This window comes from Patagioenas fasciata, chromosome 39, assembly GCF_037038585.1.
Source record: "Patagioenas fasciata isolate bPatFas1 chromosome 39, bPatFas1.hap1, whole genome shotgun sequence".
Lineage (NCBI taxonomy): Eukaryota > Metazoa > Chordata > Aves > Columbiformes > Columbidae > Patagioenas > Patagioenas fasciata.
In genome coordinates this window covers 834,609-855,570 of record NC_092558.1, presented here as the reverse complement: position 1 = coordinate 855,570, position 20,962 = coordinate 834,609, and the positions used below count along the sequence as shown (strand labels likewise).

Below are 20,962 nucleotides of genomic sequence, written 5' to 3'. Positions count from 1 at the left end.
TCATCGCCACTTTAAGAGTGGCCATGGCGGCGCCGCCGGGTCCGGGTCCCCGCGTCGTGAGCATTGCCCCTTTAAGAGCGTGAGCATTGCCCCTTTAAGACTTGCCACTGCCTTTTTAAGCCCGGCCATCGCCCTTTTAAGAGCGGGTGTGTCCCTCTGCGCTTCCTGTTACCGCTTTAAGAGCGGCCATTGCCCCTTTAAGAGCGCTCATTACCGCTTTAAGAGTGGTCGTGTCCCCGCTGGCAAGCGTTGCCGTTTTCAGAGCGGCCATTGCCCCTTTAAGAGCGGGCGGGTCCCTCTGCGCTGCCCGTTACCGCTTTAAGAGCGGCCGTTGCCCCTTTGAGAGCGGCCATGGCCCCTTTAAGAGAGGTCATGGCCTCTTTAAGCGCGACCATCGCCCCTTTAAGAGCGGGCGTGTCCCTCCTCGGTACCCGTTACCACTTTAAGAGCGCCCTCGCCCCTTTAATAGCAACCATCGCCCCTTTAAGAGCGGGCGTGTCCCTCCTCGCTACCCGTTACCACTTTAAGAGCGGCCATTGCCCCTTTAAGCGCACCCATTACCCATTTAAGCGCAGCCATTACCCCTTTAAGCGCTGCCATCCCCCCTCTAATCGCAGCCATCGCCCCTTTAAGAGCGACCGCGCCCCCCCCATTCCCCCTTTAAGCGCTTCCATCGCCCCTTTAAGCTCTGCCATCACCCCTTTAAGAGCGGGCGTGTCCCTCCTCGCTCCCCGTTACCGCTTTAAGAGCGGTCATCGCCCCTTTAAGCGCGGGCGTATCCCTTCTCGGTACCCGTTACCACTTTAAGAGCGACCATTATCCTTTTAAGCGCAGCCCTCGCCCCTTTAAGCGCAACCATCCCCCCTTTAAGCGCAACCATCCCCCCTTTAAGCGCAGCCATCGCCCCTTTAAGAGCGGGAGTATCCCTCCTCGGTACCCGTTACCACTTTAAGAGCGGCCATCGCCCCTTTAACCGCTGCCATCGCCCCTTTAAGCGCTGCCACCCCCCCCCCTTTAAGCGCAGCCACCCCCCTTTACACTCTGCCATCGCCCCTTTAAGAGCGGCCGCGCCCCCCCCCCCCCCCCATTCCCCCTTTAAGCGCTTCCATCGCCCCTTCCCCCCCCCCCCACCCCCTCCACCACCCAATCCCCCCTCTCCCCGCCGGAGGGGGCGTGTCCCTCCCTCCCCGCCTCTTCCGCTTCCGGTGCCATGGCGGCGCCGCCGGGTCCGGGTCCCCGCGTCGCGTTCGCTCTGAGCGGACCCGGGGCCGCGGATCCCGAGGCCGGGGACGGGGGATCCGAGACCCCGGAGGCTCCGGGCCGGCGCCAGGGGAAGGTGACGGTGCGGTACGATCGTCGGGAGCTGCGGAAACGCCTGCACTTGGAGGAATGGATCCTGCAACAGCTCACGGCGCTTTTCGACTGCCCGGTACCGAACGGAGCGGGGCTGGGGGCATTCCTGGGTCCCCTGGGGCATTCCTGGGTCCCCTGGGGCGTTCCTGGGTTCCTCCCGAACTCCTGGGTCCCCTGGGGCACTCCTGGGTCCCTTGGGGCGTTCTTGGGTCCCTTGGGGCATTCCTGGGTCCCCTGGGGCATTCCTGGGTCCCCTGGGGCATTCCTGGGTTCTTCCCGAACTCCTGGGTCCTCTGGGGCATTCCTGGGTCTCATGGGGCATTCCTGGGTCTCATGGGGCATTCCTGGGTCCCCTGGGGCATTCCTGGGTCCCTCGGGGCGTTCCTGGGTTCCTCCCGAACTCCTGGGTCCCCTGGGGCACTCCTGGGTCCCTTGGGGCGTTCTTGGGTCCCTTGGGGCACTCCTGGGTCCCTTGGGGCGTTCTTGGGTCCCTTGGGGCATGCCTGGGTCCCTCGGGGCATTCCTGGGTCTCCTGGGGCATTCCTGGGTTCCTCCCGAACTCCTGGGTCCTTGGGGCATTCCTGGGTCCCTCGGGGCATTCCTGGGTCCCCTGGGGCATTCCTGGGTCCCTTGGGGCATTCCTGGGTTCCTCCCGAACTCCTGGGTCCCCTGGGGCATTCCTGGGTCCCCTGGGGCATTCCTGGGTTCCTCCCGAAATCCTGGGTCCCTCGGGGCATTCCTGGGTCCCTCGGGGCACGCCTGGGTCCTTCGGGGCATTCCTGGGTTCCTCCCGAACTCCTGGGTCCCTCGGGGCACGCCTGGGTCCCCCCCCTTGCACTCCATTATCCATGGGGCACTCCTGGGTCCCTTGGGGCATTCCTGGGTCCCTCGGGGCAGGGGCAGCGAGGAGTTTGGGGAGGGGACCCAGGCGTTCGGGAGGGGACCCAGGAGTGCCCCAGGGACCCAGGCGTTCGGGGACATAGGGGACTGGAGAGACCTGAGAGTCCAGGGAGGGGACCCAGGAGTCCGGGGAGGGACCCAGGAGTGCCCCAGGGACCCAGGCGTTCTGGGAGGGGGACCCAGGAGTTTGGGGACATAGGGGGTTGGGGGGACCCAGGCGTCCGGGAGGGACCCAGGAGTTCAGGGAGGGACCCAGGCGTCCGGGAGGGGACCCAGGCGTCCGGGAGGGACCCAGGCGTCCGGGGGGGACCCAGGAGTTCGGGAGGGGACCCAGGCGTCCGGGAGGGGACCCAGGCGTCCGGGAGGGACCCAGGCGTCCGGGGGGGACCCAGGAGTTCGGGAGGGGACCCAGGCGTCCGGGAGGGGACCCAGGCGTCCGGGAGGGACCCAGGCGTTCGGGAGGGGACCCAGGCGTTCGGGAGGGGACCCAGGCGTTCGGGAGGGACCCAGGCGTTCGGGAGGGACCCGGGCGTTCGGGAGGGACCCAGGAGTTCGGGAAGGGACCCAGGCGTTCGGGAGGGACCCAGGCGTTCGGGAGGGGACCCAGGCGTCCGGGGGGGACCCAGGCGTCCGGGGGGGACCCAGGAGTTCGGGAGGGACCCAGGAGTTCGGGAAGGGACCCAGGCGTTCGGGAGGGACCCAGGCGTTCGGGAGGGGACCCAGGCGTCCGGGAGGGACCCAGGAGTTCGGGAGGGACCCAGGCGTCCGGGAGGGACCCAGGCGTTCGGGAGGGGACCCAGGCGTCCGGGAGGGACCCAGGCGTCCGGGAGGGACCCAGGCGTTCGGGAGGGACCCAGGCGTTCGGGAGGGACCCAGGCGTCCGGGAGGGACCCAGGCGTCCGGGAGGGACCCAGGCGTCCTGTGTGCTGGGCAGGAGGAGCAGATCCCGGAGCTGGAGATCGACGTGGACGAGCTGCTGGAGCTGGACAGCGACGGCGCCCGATCCGCCCGGATACAGGTGACCCAGGGACCCCCCAAAAACGGGGACACCCCCCCACACCGGGGACACCCCCCCCCCTTCCCCCTGCGACCCCAAAAACCCGGGGATTCACCCCAAAAATCCACGGGAAGCCCCAAATCTCAGGGTGTTCCTCTGAGTGTCCAGCAGGGGGCGACGCTTCCTACCCCCCCCCCCCATTCATTGAGCCTATTGGCTTAGTGGGGTTTCCCGCCAAATTTGGGGGGAGGGTGTTTCCCGCCAAATTTGGGTGGGGTGTTTCCCGCCAATTTAGGGGGGTGTTTCCCGCCAAATGTTGGGGTTTTCCCGCCAATTTTGGGGATTTTTCCCGCCAATTTTGGGGTTTTCTCCTGCGCCAAATTTGGGGGGGTGTTTCCCGCCAATTTTAGAGTATTCCCGCCAAATTTTGGGGGGTGTTTTTCCCACCCAATTTGGGGGGGGGGGTGTTTCCCGCCAAATTTGAGGGGGAGGTTTCCCGCCCAATTTTGGGGCTTGGTTTCCCGCCAAATCTGGGGTGGGTTTTCCCGCCAAATTTTGGGGGGGGGGGGGGGGGAGGTTTCCCGCCAAATTGTGGGGGGGAGGTTTCCCGCCAAATTTTGGGGTTTCTCCCCAATTTTGGGGGGAGGGGGAAAAAGTGGGGGATGGGGACCCTGAAGTGGGGGGGAGGGGTTTGCACTTGGGGGGGGTCCCCAATCATATGGGTGGGGGATGGGCCTGGGGGACCCCCCCCTCCCCCCCCCCAGGTTTTGGGGTCCCAGCCCCCCCTGAACCCCCGTTTTTCTGCCCCTCCCCCCCCTCCAGGAGATCCTGGTTGATTGTTACAAACCCACTGAGGTGAGCGGGGGAGGGGCGGCGCCCGGATGCCTGGGTCCCTGGGGTACTCCTGGGTCCCTGGGGTACTCCTGGGTCCCTCTCTGCATGCCTGGGTCCCTGGGGTACTCCTGGGTCCCTGGGGTACTCCTGGGTCCCTGGGGTACTCCTGGGTCCCTCTCTGCATGCCTGGGTCCCTGGGGTACTCCTGGGTCCCTGGGGTACTCCTGGGTCCCTCTCTGCATGCCTGGGTCCCTGGGGTATTCCTGGGTCCATGGGGTATTCCTGGGTCCATGGGGTATTCCTGGGTCCACTCCTGCACGCCTGGGTCCCTCCCTGATCTCCTGGGTCCCTTGGGGCACTCCTGGGTCCGTGGGGCACTCCTGGGTCCACCCCCAACTCCTGGGTCCCTCCCCGAACTCCTGGGTCCCTCCCGAACTCCTGGGTCCCTTGGGGCACTCCTGGGTCCCCCCCTGAACTCCATTGCCCATGGGGCACTCCTGGGTCCCTTGGGGCACTCCTGGGTCCCTTGGGGCACTCCCGGGTCCCCCCCCCCTCCACTCCATTGTCCATGGGGCACTCCTGGGTCCCTTGGGGCACTCCTGGGTCCCCCCCCTCCACTCCATTATCCATGGGGCACTCCTGGGTCCCATGGGGCACTCCTGGGTCCATGGGGCACTCCTGGGTCCCTTGGGGCACTCCTGGGTCCCTTCTAACCCCCTCCCCCCCCAGGCGTTCATCGTGGGGCTCCTGGAGAAGATTCGGGGGCTGCAGAAACTCAACCCCCCCCAGAAGAAATGACCCCCCCGCCCCTCCCCCACCCCCCCCTCCCCCACCCCCACCCCCCCTCCCCCTCCCCCCACCCCGCATTGATAATCAGCCCCTCCCCCACTTTTTATTGGGGGGGGGGGGGAGGTTTTGGGGGGGGGGTGGTTTATTGTATTTTATTTTATTGGGGGGGGGGGTAAAGGGATTTTGGGGCTTTTTTAGGTGTTTTTTGTATTCTTGGGTTGTTTTTATATCAATTTAATAAACGCAATCAGAGGATTTGGGGGCTTTTTGGGGTGTCCCCCCCCCAAAAAAGAAAGGACCCAGGCGTCCGGGTCCCCATCACCCCCCCCCTTATTGTTATTGATCCCCCCCCCCAGCCTGGGGTTTGGGGGGGGGGGAATGGGGACTCCTATGGGACCCAGGAGTTTGGGGGGACCCAGGAGTGCGGGAGGGACCCAGGAGTTCGGGAGGGACCCAGGAGTGCGGGAGGGACCCAGGAGTGCGGGGGGGACCCAGGAGTTCGGGAGGGACCCAGGAGTTCGGGAGGGACCCAGGAGTTCGGGAGGGACCCAGGCGTTCGGGAGGGACCCAGGAGTTCGGGGGGGGACCCAGGAGTTCGGGAGGGACCCAGGAGTTCAAAGACTCACCCAGAGCGGGGGGAGGGGTGTCAGTTGTTTATTGGGGGGGGGGGTCCATGGGGGGGTGGGGGAGGGGTCAGGGTTGGGGGTCCCTGAAGGCGGGGGGAGGGGGGGGCAGCGGCGCCTCCTCTTCAGCAGCAGCAGCGACCTGTGGGGACATGGGGACACTGAGCTGCCCGGACGCCTGGGTCCCTCCCGAACTCCTGGGTCCCTCCCCGAACTCCTGGGTCCCTCCCGAAGTCCTGGGTCCCCCCCGAACTCCTGGGTCCCTCCCGAACTCCTGGGTCCCTCCCCGAACTCCTGGGTCCCTCCCCGAACTCCTGGGTCCCTCCCGAACTCCTGGGTCCCTCCCGAACTCCTGGGTCCCTTGGGGCACTCCTGGGTCCCTCCCGAACTCCTGGGTCCCTCCCCGAACTCCTGGGTCCCCTCCCGAACTCCTGGGTCCCTCCCGCACTCCTGGGTCCCTCCCGCACTCCTGGGTCCCTCCCGAACTCCTGGGTCCCCTCCCGAACTCCTGGGTCCCTCCCGGACTCCTGGGTCCCTCCCGGACTCCTGGGTCCCCTCCCGAACTCCTGGGTCCCCTCCCGGACTCCTGGGTCCCCTCCCGAACTCCTGGGTCCCTCCCGAACTCCTGGGTCCCTCCCGAACTCCTGGGTCCCCTCCCGAACTCCTGGGTCCCCTCCCGAACTCCTGGGTCCCCCCCGAACTCCTGGGTCCTCCCGAACTCCTGGGTCCCTCCCGAACTCCTGGGTCCCTCCCGAACTCCTGGGTCCCCTCCCGAACTCCTGGGTCCCTCCCGAACTCCTGGGTCCCTCCCGAACTCCTGGGTCCCCTCCCGAACTCCTGGGTCCCCTCCCGAACTCCTGGGTCCCTCCCCGAACTCCTGGGTCCCCTCCCGCACTCCTGGGTCCCTCCCGCACTCCTGGGTCCCTCCCGAACGCCTGGGTCCCCTCCCGGACTCCTGGGTCCCTCCCCGCACTCCTGGGTCCCTCCCGAACTCCTGGGTCCCCTCCCGAACTCCTGGGTCCCTCCCGGACTCCTGGGTCCCTCCCCACACTCCTGGGTCCCCTCCCGAACTCCTGGGTCCCCTCCCGAACTCCTGGGTCCCTCCCGCACTCCTGGGTCCCTCCCCGCACTCCTGGGTCCCCCCTGAACTCCTGGGTCCCTCCCGAACTCCTGGGTCCCTCACCAGTGCTCGCAGCCGCTCCTCCAGGAGGCGGTTGAGTCGCTGGGAATTGACGTAATCGTCCTGGAGCCTGCGGGAATCCAAACTGGGAGCACTGGGAGCAACTGGAGCCCCGAGACTCCGCCCCCTGAGCTCATCCCAGCCAATCACCGCCCGTATTTCCTCCCCTTGGGCGCCTCCCAGCCAATCACTGCCCGTATTTCCGTCCCTTAGGCACCTCCCAGCCAATCACCGCCCCTATTTCCTCCCCTTGGGCGCTTCCCAGCCAATCACCGCCCGTATTTCCGCCCCTTGGGCGCGTCCCCACCAATCCCCGCCCCTGTGGGCGTGGCCCCAACAGGCCCCGCCCCCTTACCTGTCCATGCGGCTCCGCAGCTCCCGAAGCTCCGCCCACGGGCTGGGGAAGGGGGGGAGGAAAACGGACCCAAAATTGCCCCAAATTGCCCCAAAATCGGCACCGGGGACCCCAAAAATGACCCAAAACCCCCCAAAATTGCCCCAAACTCACCCCCTGGATCCTCCGGCCGCCCCTGGATCCTGCGAGAGGGGGAGGGATGGGAGGGGACCCAGGAGTTCGGGTGCCCCCAAACCCCCCCAAAAGGGACCCAGGAGTTCGGGTGCCCCCCCACCCCCCCAAAAGGGACCCAGGAGTTCGGGTGCCCCCCAAACCCCCCAAAAGGGACCCAGGAGTTCGGGTGCCCCCCAAACCCCCCAAAAGGGACCCAGGAGTTCGGGTGTCCCCCAGACCCCCCCAAAAAGGGACCCAGGAGTTCGGGTGCCCCCCCACCCCCCCAAAAAGGGACCCAGGAGTTCGGGTGCCCCCCAAACCCCCCAAAAAGGGACCCAGGAGTTTGGGTGCCCCCCCCACCCCCCAAAAGGGACCCAGGAGTTCGGGTGCCCCCCAAACCCCCCAAAAGGGACCCAGGAGTTCGGGTGTCCCCACCCCCCAAAAGGGACCCAGGCGTCCGAGTGACCCCCCCCGAAAGGACCCAGGAGTTCGGGTGCCCCCAAACCCCCCCCAAAAAGGGACCCAGGCGTCCGAGCGCCCCATACCTGCCCCACATCTTCCTCTTCCTCCTCTTCCTCCATCCCCCCCATAGTCTGGGGGGGGAAGGACCCAGGCGTCCGGGGGGACCCAGGCGTTCGGGAGGGACCCAGGAGTTCGGGGGGGGACCCAGGAGTTCGGGGGGACCCAGGAGTTCGGGGAAGGGACCCAGGAGTTCGGGAGGGACCCAGGAGTTCAGGAGGGGACCCAGGAGTTCGGGGGGACCCAGGCGTCCGGGGAAAGGACCCAGGCGTCCGGGGGGTCCAACCCAATGCTTTTAGGTGGGCGGGGCTTAACACCCTTTGGGTCAATTCATCCAAAAATCGGGAAAAGGGGGTGTCCCCTCCCCCCCTCCCCCCATTTTGGGGTCCCCCCCCCACCCCCTCCAATGAGCGCCAACGTCGGGGGGGGCCCCTCCCCCCCCGCCCCTCCCCCACCCCCACCCCCTCCCCCAACCCCTCTTGGCTCCGACTTTGCCCCCTTCGCAAGGCCCCTCCCCCCCCTTTGGCCCCTCCCCCCCTTTGGCTCCTCCCCCCTTTTCCCTTTCCCCTCCCCCCTTTGCTTTTGGGATGTGACGTCACGGGGGTCCCTTGGGTGGCCCCTCCCCCCATCCGATGGGGGCGGGGGGGGGAGGGGGGGAGGGGGTGACACGGGGGGGGCCCCAAATTGTCCCTTAATGGCCCCAAATTGGCCCTAAATGGCCCTAAATTGGCCCCAAGTGGCCCCAAATTGGCCCCAAGTGGCCCTGGGGGGTCATTTAATGTCCCCAAATTGGCCCCAAATGGCCCCAAATTGTCCCCAAATGACCCCAAATTGGCCTTAAGTGTCCCCAGGGGGTCCCTTAATGTCCCTGGGGGGTCATTTAATGCCCCCAAATTGGCCCCAAAGGACCCCAAATTGGCCCCACATGGCCCCAAATTGGCCCCAAATGGCCCCAAAGGGTCTTTAAATGACCCCAAATTGGCCCCAAATGCCCCCAAATCGGCCCCAAATGCCCCCAAATGGCCCCCGGGGGGGTCGGATGATGATGATGATGATGATGATGATGAAGAGGTGGGGGAAGGGGGGGTGGGGGAAGGGGAGGACGGGGGGGTCCCCAAAGGGGGGGTCCCCACTTTTGGGGTCCCCGTTTTGGGGGTGAAAAAGCGTTGGAGCAGCTGCAGCTTCCCCGGGGGTACCGACCCCCCCCCCCCGCTCATCCCGGACCCCCCCAAATTCACCCCGAACCCCCAAATCCAATGGGACCCCCCCTGGGACCCCAAATCCAACCGGGACCCCCAAATTCAACTGGGACCCCAAAATCCAACTGGGACCCCCCCCGGGACCCCCAAATTAAACCGGGACCCCCAAAATCAACCGGGACCCCCCCGGGACCCCCAAATCCGATGGGACCCCCCCTGAGACCCCAAATTAAACCGGGACCCCCAAATCCAATGGGACCCCCCCTGAACCCCCAAATTCAACCGGGACCCCCCCCTGGGACCCCCAAATTCAATGGGACCCCTCTGGACCACCAAATTCAACCGGGACCCCCAAATTCAACTGGGACCCCAAAATCCAACTGGGACTCCCCCCGGGACCCCCAAATTAAACCGGGACCCCCCCTGAACCCCCAAACTCAACCGGGACCCCCAAATTCAACCGGGACCCCCCCCGGGACCCCCAAATCCAATGGGACCCCCCCTGGGACCCCAAATTCAACCGGGACCCCCAAATTAAACCGGGACCCCCAAATCCAATGGGACCCCCCAGGGACCCCCAAATTAAACCGGGACCCCCAAATCCAATGGGACCCCCCCCGGGACCCCCAAATCCAATGGGACCCCCCCCTCGGGACCCCCAAATCCAACCGGGACCCCCAAAATCCAACTGGGACCCCCCCGGGACCCCCAAATCCAATGGGACCCCCTCTGGGACCCCAAATTCAACCGGGACCCCCAAATCCAATGGGACCCCCCCCTCGGGACCCCCAAATCCAACCGGGACCCCCAAATCCAATGGGACCCCCCCCGGGACCCCCAAATCCAATGGGACCCCCCCTGGGACCCCAAATTCAACCAGGACCCCCAAATTCAACTGGGACCCCAAAATCCAACTGGGACCCCCCCGGGACCGCCAAATTAAACCGGGACCCCCAAATTCAACCGGGACCCCCCCCGGGACCCCCAAATCCAATGGGACCCCCTCTGGGACCCCAAATTCAATCGGGACCCCCAAATTCAACTGGGACCCCAAAATCCAACTGGGACCCCCCCTGAACCCCCAAACTCAACCGGGACCCCCAAATCCAATGGGACCCCCCCCGGGACCCCCAAATCCAATGGGACCCCCTCTGGGACCCCAAATTCAACCAGGACCCCCAAATTCAACTGGGACCCCAAAATCCAACTGGGACCCCCCCCGAACCCCCAAATCCAATAGGACCCCCCGGGACCCCCAAATCCAACGGGAACCCCCCCCCGGGACCCCCAAATTCACCCCGAACCCCCAAATCCAATGGGACCCCCCTCGGGACCCCCAAATTCAACCGGGACCCCAAAATTAAACCGGGACCCCCTGACCCTCCCCTGAACCCCAAAATTCAACTGGGACCCCCCCGGACCCCCCTAAATCACCCTGGACCCCCAAAACTCCCCCTGATCCCCCAAAGTTGGACCCTGATCCGGTTCCGGTCCCTGATCCGGTTCCGGGTTTTGAGCTGGTTTGGGTGGAATTGGGTCCTTATTCCAGTTCCGGTTCCAGTTGGATCCGGTTCTGGTTTAATCCAGTTCCGGTTCTTAATCCGGTTCGGGTTCTTGATCCAGTTCTGGTTTAATTCGGTTCCGGTTCTTGATCCGGTTCGGGTTGGATCCGCTTCTAATTCTTAATCCGGTTCCGGTTCTTGATCCGGTTCCGGTTCTTGATCCCGTTCAGGTTGAATCCGGTTCTGATCCTTAATCCAGCTCCAGGTTCTGATCCGGTTCCGGTTGATCCAGTTCTGGTTTGATCCGGTTCTGGTTGATCCGGTTCTGGTTTGATCCGCTTCCGGTTTGATCCGGTTCCAGTTTGATCCGGTTCTGGTCCCAGATCCGGGTCTTGATCCAGTTCCAGTCCCTGATCTGGTTTGATTCGGTTCTGGTCCCAGTTCCAGTTCAATCCAGTTCGGGTTTAATCTGCTTCTGGTCCTGGTTCCGGTTCGATCCGGTTCCGGTTTGATCCGGTTCCAGTTCAATCCAGTTTGGGTTTAATCTGCCTCTGGTCCTGGTTCTGGTTCGATCCGGTTCCAGTTCGATCCAGTTCCAGTTCAATCCGGTTCTGGTCCCGGATCCAGTTCCAGTTCAATCCGGTTCCAGTTGAATCCAGTTCTGGTCCCGGTTCCGGTTCGATCCGGTTCCGGTTCGATCCGGTTCCAGTTCAGTCCGGTTCTGGTCCCAGATCCAGTTCCAGTTCAATCCGGTTCCAGTTCAATCCGGTTCTGGTCCCGGATCCGGTTTGATCCGGTTCTTATAGCGGCCCCCCCAGTGACATCAGAAGCCACGTGACCCCCCCCAGCCCCTCCCTCCCCACCCCCCGGACGCCTGGGTCCCCTCGACCCCCCCCTCCCTCACCTCGTCCCAGTTCAATGGGACTGGGGACACTGGGACCGGTTCACTTGGGCATATTGGGCACACCCAGGAGTGCGGGAGGGACCCAGGAGTGCGGGAGGGACCCAGGAGTTCGGGAGGGACCCAGGAGTTCGGGAAGGGACCCAGGAGTTCGGGAGGACCCAGGAGTTTGGGGAGGGACCCAGGAGTTCGGGAGGGACCCAGGAGTGCGGGAGGGACCCAGGAGTTCGGGAGGGACCCAGGAGTTCGGGAGGGACCCAGGAGTTCGGGAGGGGACCCAGGAGTTCGGGAGGGACCCAGGAGTTCGGGAGGGACCCAGGAGTTCGGGGAGGGACCCAGGAGTTCAGGAGGGACCCAGGAGTGCGGGAGGGACCCAGGCGTCCGGGAGGGACCCAGGAGTTCGGGGGGGACCCAGGAGTTCGGGAGGGACCCAGGAGTTCGGGAGGACCCAGGAGTTTGGGGAGGGACCCAGGAGTGCGGGAGGGACCCAGGAGTTCGGGAGGGGACCCAGGAGTGCGGGAGGGACCCAGGAGTTCGGGAGGGACCCAGGAGTCCGGGAGGGACCCAGGAGTTCGGGAAGGGACCCAGGAGTTCGGGAGGGACCCAGGAGTTCGGGAGGGGACCCAGGAGTTCGGGAGGGGACCCAGGAGTGCGGGAGGGACCCAGGAGTTCGGGGGGGACCCAGGCGTTCGGGAAGGGACCCAGGAGTTCAGGGGGGACCCAGGAGTTCGGGGGGGACCCAGGAGTTCGGGGAGGGACCCAGGAGTTCGGGAGGGACCCAGGAATTCGGGAGGGACCCAGGCGTCCGGGAGGGACCCAGGCCAAGGTCAGCCCGGTCACTCCCAGTCAATACTGGGCCGGTCCCAGTTTGGCCCCGGGGCCGTTTCCATGAGGCACCAGTTGTGGGGGGAGGGGATGCAGGGGGGGGCGGGGCCCGGACGCCTGGGTCCCTCCCGAACTCCTGGGTCCCTCCCGACACCAAATCTGCCCCCGGACCCCCCAAATTCTCCAGATTCACCCCCAAAATGTCCCCAAGCTGCCACCGGTTGCCACCTTTATTGTCACCGGGGGGGGGGACACACACGGGTCACCCCCAGAACCCCCCTGAGACCCCCCCGGCCGTGCGGGGGACCCAGGCGTCCGGGGGGACCCAGGCGTCCGGGGGACCCAGGCGTTTGGGGCTGGGGGCACAGGAGTTCAAGGGGACCCAGGCGTCCGGGGGGACCCAGGCGTCCGGGGAGAGAGAGGAGTTTGAGGGGACCCAGGCGTCCGGGGGGACCCAGGCGTCCGGGGGACCCAGGCGTCCGGGGGCAGAGGGGAATTCAAGGGGACCCAGGTGTCCGGGGGACCCAGGCGTTCTGGGTGGGGGGGACCCAGGCGTCCGGGGGACCCAGGCGTCCGGGGTGAGAGAGGAATTCAAGGGGACCCAGGTGTTTGGGATGGGGGGACCCAGGCGTCCGGGGGACCCAGGCGTTCTGGGTGGTGGGGACCCAGGCGCTCTGGGTGGGGGGGACCCAGGCGTCCGGGAGGGACCCAGGCGTCCGGGGGTCAGTCGGGGGGGCAGATGCGGGCGGCGATGTCGTCGAGCAGCCAATCGATGCCCCCCAGGAGGTTTTGGCCGGTGACGGCGGAACAGCCCTGGATGCACCAATGGTGGCTGCGGATGGAGTCCAGGGACAGCGCCTGCGGGGACCCAGGCGTCCGGGAGGGACCCAGGAGTTCGGGGGGACCCAGGAGTTCGGGGGGGATCCAGGAGTTCAGGGGGACCCAGGAGTTCGGGGGGGACCCAGGAGTTCGGGGGGGATCCAGGAGTTCAAGGGGACCCAGGAGGGTGGGAGGGACCCAGGAGTTCGGGAGGGGACCCAGGAGTGCGGGAGGGACCCAGGAGTGCGGGAGGGACCCAGGAGTTCAGGGAAGGACCCAGGAGTTCGCGAGGGACCCAGGAGTTCGGGAGGGACCCAGGAGTTCAAGGGGACCCAGGAGTTTGGGAGGGACCCAGGAGTTCGGGAGAGGGACCCAGGAGTTCGGGAGGGACCCAGGAGTTCGGGAGAGGGACCCAGGAGTTCAGGGAAGGACCCAGGAGTTCGGGAGGGACCCAGGAGTTCGGGAGGGACCCAGGAGTTCAAGGGGACCCAGGAGTTTGGGAGGGACCCAGGAGTTCGGGAAGGACCCAGGAGTTCGGGAGGGACCCAGGAGTTCGGGAGGGACCCAGGAGTTCGGGAGGGACCCAGGCGTCCGGGAGGGACCCAGGAGTTCGGGAGGGACCCAGGAGTTCGGGAGGGACCCAGGAGTTCAAGGGGACCCAGGAGTTCGGGAGGGACCCAGGAGTTCGGGAGAGGGACCCAGGAGTTCGGGAGGGACCCAGGAGTTCGGGAAGGACCCAGGCGTCCGGGAGGGACCCAGGAGTTCAGGAGGGACCCAGGAGTTCGGGAGGGACCCAGGAGTTCAAGGGGACCCAGGAGTGCGGGGGGGACCCAGGAGTTCGGGAGGGGACCCAGGAGTTCGGGAGGGACCCAGGAGTTCAGGAGGGACCCAGGAGTTCGGGGGGGACCCAGGAGTGCGGGAGGGACCCAGGAGTTCGGGGAGGGACCCAGGAGTTCAGGAGGGACCCAGGAGTTCGGGAGGGACCCAGGAGTTCGGGGGGGACCCAGGAGTTCGGGAGGGACCCAGGCGGTCGGGAGGGGACCCAGGCGTCCGGGCTCACCTGCCGGATGTCGGTGGCCGGAAGGGCTCCCGGCAGGTCCTGTTTGTTGGCCAACACCAGCAGGGTGGCTCCGGCCAATCGCTGCAGGGGATGGGGAGTCACCCCCAGAGCCACAGGGACCCCCATGGCCCCCCGTGTCCCATGGCCCCCATAGCCCCCAATGTCCCCCAATATCCCCCCATGTCCCCCCGTGTCCCATGTCCCCCATAGCCCCCAATGTCCCCCCATGTCCCCCCGTGTCCCATGTCCCCCATAGCCCCCAATGTCCCCCAATATCCCCCCATGTCCCCCCGTGTCCCATGTCCCCCATAGCCCCCAATGTCCCCCAATATCCCCCCATGTCCCCCCGTGTCCCATGTCCCCCATAGCCCCCAATGTCCCCCCATGTCCCCCCGTGTCCCATGTCCCCCATAGCCCCCAATGTCCCCCAATATCCCCCCATGTCCCCATTTATCCCCATATCCCCCCATGTCCCCATATCCCCCAATGTCCCCATATCCCCCAATGTCCCCATTTATCCCCATATCCCCCCATTGTCCCCATATCCCCCCACATCCCCATATCCCCCAATATTCCCATATCCCCCCATGTCCCCAATTGTCGCCCCATACCCCCCCATGTTCCCATTGTCCCCATCTCCCCCCATGTCCCCATAGCCCCCAATGTCCCCCATATCCCCTCACATCCCCATACCCCCCAATGTCCCCATATCCCCCAATGTCCCCATGTCCCCCCCACATCCCCATATCCCCCAATGTCCCCATATCCCCCAATGTCCCCATATCCCCCAATGTCCCCATGTCCCCCCCACATCCCCATATCCCCCAATGTCCCCATATCCCCCAATGTCCCCATATCCCCCCATGTCCCCATATCCCCCCACATCCCCATATCCCCCCATGTCCCCATATCCCCCATGTCCCCATATCCCCCCACATCCCCATATCCCCCATGTCCCCATATCCCCCAATGTCCCCATATCCCCCCATGTCCCCATATCCCCCCACATCCCCATATCCCCCCATGTCCCCAATTGTCGCCCCATACCCCCCCATGTGCCCATTGTCCCCATCTCCCCATATCCCCCCATGTCCCCATAGCCCCCAATGTCCCCATATCCCCCAATGTCCCCATTTATCCCCATATCCCCCAATGTCCCCCTACCCCCCCACATCCCCATATCCCCCCACATCCCCATATCCCCATATTTCCCCATATCCCCCCATGTCCCCATACCCCCCCATGTCCCCATATCCCCCCCATGTGCCCATACCCCCCCATGTCCCCATTGTCCCCATCTTCCCATATCCCCCCATGTCCCCATATCCCCCAATGTCCCCATTTATCCCCATATCCCCCAATGTCCCCCTACCCCCCCACATCCCCATATCCCCCCACATCCCCATATCCCCATATTTCCCCATACCCCCCCATGTCCCCATATCCCCCCCTGTCCCCATACCCCCCCATGTCCCCATATCCCCCCCCATGTCCCCTGTCACCTCCTCCCCCAGCAGCCCCCTGAGCTCCCTCTGGCAGATCTGCAGCCTCTGCCGATCGCTGCTGTCGACCACCCAGACCAGCCCGTCCGTGCTCTCGAAGTAGTTCCGCCAATAGGAGCGCAGGGAGCTCTGCCCGCCCACGTCCCACACGTTCAGCTTGAACCTGCGGGCGGCATCGGGGGGGTCAGCGCCGACAAGATGGCCGCCAAGATGGCCGCCAATATGGGCAACAACATGGCCGACATGGGCACCAAGATGGCCGTCAATATGGTTGACAACAGGGTGGTCAGTGCTGGGCAATATGGCTGACAATATGGCCACCAAGATGGCCGCCAATATGGCTGACAGGGGCACCAATATGGCCGCCAATATGACCGCCAATATGGGCAACAACATGGCCGACATGGGCACCAAGATGGCCGCCAATATGGCTGACAACAGGGTGGTCAGTGCTGGGCAATATGGCTGACAATATGGCCGCCAAGATGGCCGACAATATGGCCGCCAATATGGCCGACAATATGGCCGACAATATGGGCAACAACATGGCCGAAATGGGCACCAACATGGCCGCCAACAGGGCTGACAACATGGCCACCAAGATGGCCGCCAATATGGCTGACATGGGCACCAAGATGGCCGCCAACAGGGCCGGCAATATGGGCAACAACATGGCCGACATGGGCACCAATACGGCCGCCAATATGGCTGACAATATGGCCGCCAAGATGGCCGCCAATATGGCTGACATGGGCACCAAGATGGCCGCCAATATGGCTGACAACAGGGTGGTCAGTGCTGGGTAATATGGCTGACAATATGGCCGCCAACATGGCCGCCAACAGGGCCGCCAATATGGCCACCAACATGGCCGCCAATATGGCTGACATGGGCACCAAGATGGCCGCCAACAGGGCCGACAATATGGGCAACAACATGGCCAACATGGGCACCAATATGGCCGCCAATATGGCTGACAATATGGCCACCAAGATGGCCACCAATATGGCTGACATGGGCACCAAGATGGCCGCCAATATGGCTGACAACAGGGTGGTCAGTGCTGGGCAATATGGTTGACAATATGGCCGCCAACATGGCCGCCAACAGGGCCGCCAATATGGCCACCAAGATGGCCGCCAAGATGGCCGGCAATATGGGCAACAACATGGCCGACATGGGCACCAACATGGCCGCCAACAGGGCTGACAACATGGCCACCAAGATGGCCGCCAATATGGCTGACATGGGCACCAAGATGGCCGCCAACAGGGCCGACAATATGGGCAACAACATGGCCGACATGGGCACCAAGATGGCCGCCAATATGGCTGACAACATGGCCACCAAGATGGCCTCCAATATGGCGGACATGGGCCCCAACATGGCCGCCAACATGGCCGCCAATATGGCCGCCAACACAACCCACATGAGCACCAACATGGCTGCCCCCACTTGTCCCCGCCCCCTTTCCCCGCCCCCTCCCACCCACTTGGTCCCGCCGCCATTGTCCTCACCCACCCTGTTGGCCCCGCCCCCTTTCCACGCCCCACGCCCCTTCCAGTGGCACCGCCCCCCGCTTGACCCCGCCCCTTCCCCTTAACCCGCCCCCGATTGTCCCCGCCCCACCAGATTGGCCCCGCCCCTTCCCCTGACCCCACCTCCCGCTTGATCCCGCCCCTTCCCCTGAACCCGCCCCCCAGTTGCCCCCGCCCATTCCCTTGAACCCACCCCCGCTTGACCCCGCCCCTTCCAGTGGCACCGCCCCCCGGTTGTCCCCACTCCTTCCCGTGACCCCGCCCCCGCTTGACCCCGCCCCTTCCAGTGGCCCCGCCCCCAGTTGCCCCCACCCCATCCCATGACCCCGACCCCTCTTGACCCCACCCCTTCCCTTGAATCCTCCCCCGTTTCCCCTCCCCTTCCTGTAACCCCGCCCCTCCCCGAGGCCCCGCCCCACCCCTTGGCCCCGCCCCTCCCCAAGGCCCCGCCCACCCGCGGTGCTCCAGGGTCTTGATGTTGAAGCCCAGGGTGGGGGCGGTGCCGCCCACGTCCTCCCCGTTCAGCCGCTTCAGCAGCGTCGTCTTCCCCGCGTTGTCCAATCCCCTGCGGGGGACGCCCTTAAGCTCCGCCCACCGCCCTCGGGCCACGCCCTCCAGCTCCAGGCCCGCCCACTGCCCTCAGGACCCACCCACTGCCCACAGACTCCGCCCACCAGCCCCAGGACCCGCCCACTGCTCTCAGGACCCGCCCACTGCCCACAGACCCCACCCACCGCCGTCAGGACCCACCCACTGCCCTCAGGACCCACCCACTGCCCCCAGACTCCGCCCACCAGCCCCAGGACCTGCCCATTGCTCTCAGGACCCGCCCACTGCCCACAGACTCCGCCCACCAGCCCCAGGACCCGCCCACTGCTCTCAGGACCCGCCCACTGCCCACAGACCCCACCCACCGCCGTCAGGACCCACCCACTGCCCTCAGGACCCACCCACTGCCCCCAGACTCCGCCCACCAGCCCCAGGACCCGCCCATTTCTCTCAGGCCCCGCCCACTGCCCACAGACTCCACCCACCAATCCAGGCCCCGCCCACCACCCTCAGGACCCACCCACTGCCCACGGACTCCACCCACCAATCCCAGGCCCCGCCCATTGCTCTCAGGACCCGCCCACCGTCTCAGGCTCCACCCACTGCCCTATGGACCCGCCCACCACCCACAGGCCCTGCCCATCGCCCATAGCCCCCGCCCACCAAGCAAAGCCATGCCCACAGACCTAAGACCCCGCCCACCGACCTCAGGCTCCGCCCATCACCAAAAGGACACGCCCACCAGCCCCGGGCCCCGCCCACCACCACAGGCTCCGCCCAGTGACCTATGGATCCACCATCCACCCTGAGGCTCCACCCACCAATCTCAGCCCCTCCCACCACCCCATGGACCCGCCCACCACCACAGGCTCCGCCCATCGACCTAAGGCTCCGCTCATTATCCTCAGGCTCCACCCACTGCATTCAGGCTCCGCCCACAATCTAAGCCCCCGCCCACCGCCCTCAGGCTCCGCCCACCCCATTAGGCTCCGCCCACTGCCCTCAGGCTCCACCCACCAATCTCAGCCCAGTCCACCACGCTCAGGCTCCGCCCACCGACCTAAGGCCCCGCCCACCGCCCTCAGGCTCCGCCCACCAAACTAAGCCACGCCCACAGACCTAAGACCCCGCCCACCGACCTCAGACTCCACCCACCACCCGACTCCACCCTCCCTCAGTGGCCCCGCCCCCTTCTAAGCCACACCCCCCTCGCGGACTCCACCCACCCCATCGGCCCCTCCCTCCCTCTCCCTCCCCAAGGCCCCGCCCCCTCATTGGCCACGCCCCCACGCCTTCCCCATTGACTCCACCCCCCCCCCCCAAGCCCATACACCCATTGGTTTTCAACCCCCGCTGGCCCCGCCCCCCTGGCGCCCCCCCAGACCACACCCCCCCGCTATTACCGCCATCCCGAGGCCCCTCCCACTCAGGCCACGCCCCCCCAGGCCCCGCCTACAGCACGAGCAGCCGCAGTTCCCGCTCTTTTTCCCGCATCTTCTTCAGGATCGTCAGGAGCCCCATGGCCGCCAATGGCCCCGCCCCCCGACGCTCATTGGCCAGAAAAACCCCGCACTCCCCGCCCTATCGCCGCCCATTGGGTGAAAAGCCGCTTGGTCCCGCCCCCCGGCGCTTATTGGTTGGAGGGCGCCGGCGCTTCCGGGTTGTGCGGCGGGAGGGACCGGCGACACCTGGAGGGTGGGAGGACCCCGGGTGGGGGGACCCAGGAGTTCGGGGGGACCCAGGAGTTCGGGGAGGGACCCAGGAGTCTGGGGAGGGACCCAGGAGTTTGGGGAGGGACCCAGGAGTTCGGGAGGGACCCAGGCGTCCGGGCATGGCCGCCCTCCCCCTCGTTCTGTTGCTGTTGCTGCCGCCCCCCCCGACCCAACCGGACCCCCCCGGCTGCCGCCTGCGCTGTAAGGACCCCCAAAGGGACCCAGGAGTGCGGGGGGGGACCCAGGAGTTCGGGGGGGGGACCCAGGAGTTCGGGGAGGGACCCAGGAGTTCGGGAGAACAACCCCCCCATAGTAGGGACCCAGGCGTTCGGGTGCTCCCCCTCCCCCCAGCAGGGACCCAGGAGTTCGGGACCCCCCCCCTCCCCTCTCCCAAAAAGGGACCCAGGCGTTCGGGTCCTCCCTCCCCCAATAGGGACCCAGGAGTTCAGGACCCCCCTTATCCCCCTACCCCCCCCAAAAGGGACCCAGGCGTCCGAGTGCCCCCTCCCCCAATAGGGACCCAGGAGTTCGGGACCCCCTTATCCCCCTACCCCCCCAAAAGGGACCCAGGCGTCCGAGTGCCCCCTCCCCCAATAGGGACCCAGGAGTTCGGGACCCCCCTACCCCCCCAAAAGGGACCCAGGCGTCCGGGACCCCCCTCCCTTAATAGGGACCCAGGAGTTCGGGTCCCCCCTCCCCCAGCAGGGACCCAGGCGTCCGGGACCCCCCTCCCTTAATAGGGACCCAGGAGTTCGGGTCCCCCCTCCCCCAGCAGGGCCCCAGGCGTCCGGGTGCCCCCTCCCCCAAAAGGGACCCAGGCGTCCGGGTGCCCCCTCCCCCAGCAGGGACCCAGGCGTCCCGGTCCCCCCTCCCCCAAAAGGGACCCAGGCGTCCGGGACCCCCCTCCCTTAATAGGGACCCAGGAGTTTGGGTCCCCCCTCCCCCAGCAGGGACCCAGGCGTCCGGGTGCCCCCTCCCCCAGCAGGGACCCAGGCGTCCGGGACCCCCCTCCCTTAATAGGGACCCAGGAGTTCGGGTCCCCCCTCCCCCAGCAGGGACCCAGGCGTCCGGGTCCCCCCTCCCCCAAAAGGGACCCAGGCGTCCGGGTCCCCCCTCCCCCCGCAGGGACCCAGGCGTCCGGGTGCCCCTCCCCCACAGGGCTGCAGCCGTGGGGTCCCCGTGGGTGCCGTGGGGGAGGGGCGGCCGCCTGCGTGGGTCACTGCGAGTCCAGCGCCCGCCCCTCCCCCCCCCCGCGGCCACGCCCCCAACGTGACGTCATGGGCGCGCTGCTGCAGCATGGGCGGGGCCAGCAAGGTGGGGGCGGGGCCTAAAGGGGGGAGGGGCCTACATAGGAAGAGACGGGGGAGGGGTCAAAGGGGGAAGGGGTTAAAGGGGGAGGGGCCAAAATGGGGGGAGAAGGGGGGAGGGGGCAAAAGGGGAGTGGTTGAAAGGGGGAGGGGTTAAAAGGGGGAGGGGCCAAAATATGGGGCTGGAGAAGGGGGGGTTAAAAGGGGGAGGGGCTAAAATAGGGGGCCAAAGGGGGGAGGGGTTAAAGGGGGAGGGGCCAAAATATGGGGGGAGGGGTAAAGGGGGAGGGACCAAAATAAGGAGACAAGGGGGAGGGGCCAAAGGGGGAGAGGTTAAAGGGGGAG

The 20,962-nt window shown here is 66.1% G+C and overlaps 3 protein-coding genes across 7 annotated transcripts in view; 2 read left to right on the top strand and 1 right to left on the bottom strand.

The window, feature by feature from the left end:
- FKBP2 (FKBP prolyl isomerase 2) overlaps positions 1-20,962 on the top strand; it is a 63,637-nt gene that overhangs the window by 12,723 nt on the left and 29,952 nt on the right. The window contains exon 7 of one of the 3 annotated variants that reach the window (XM_071801533.1): positions 6,148-6,166. The exons of 1 other annotated variant lie outside the window; for it this stretch is intronic. The gene's annotated coding sequence lies outside the window, so the exon portion shown is untranslated. Of the gene's footprint in view, positions 1-5,971; positions 6,035-6,147; positions 6,167-20,962 lie in introns of those variants that run through there. One more of the 3 variants, XM_071801535.1, reaches the window with a different exon arrangement.
- PPP1R14B (protein phosphatase 1 regulatory inhibitor subunit 14B) lies at positions 1,177-5,128 on the top strand. The gene is made up of 4 exons (XM_065862184.2): positions 1,177-1,429; positions 3,188-3,271; positions 4,073-4,105; positions 4,814-5,128. Exons 1-4 carry the CDS (start codon positions 1,211-1,213, stop codon positions 4,880-4,882), a joined length of 405 nt encoding a protein of 134 aa, XP_065718256.1. The 5' UTR covers positions 1,177-1,210; the 3' UTR covers positions 4,883-5,128.
- Positions 12,343-19,183, bottom strand: ARL2 (ARF like GTPase 2). Of its 3 annotated transcripts, XR_011736234.1 has the most exons (6): positions 19,055-19,183; positions 17,504-17,614; positions 15,512-15,674; positions 14,010-14,090; positions 12,759-12,988; positions 12,343-12,516 (listed from the first exon to the last, which is right to left on the bottom strand). XR_011736234.1 is itself a non-coding variant. In XM_071801531.1 (5 exons), exons 1-5 carry the CDS (start codon positions 19,117-19,119, stop codon positions 12,854-12,856), a joined length of 555 nt encoding a protein of 184 aa, XP_071657632.1. In that variant the 5' UTR covers positions 19,120-19,183; the 3' UTR covers positions 12,626-12,853. The 3 variants fall into 3 exon arrangements, 2 of the variants coding, with proteins under 2 accessions (XP_071657632.1, XP_071657633.1); XM_071801531.1 differs by lacking the exon at positions 12,343-12,516 and having other exon boundaries at positions 12,626-12,988; XM_071801532.1 differs by lacking the exon at positions 12,343-12,516 and having other exon boundaries at positions 12,626-12,943.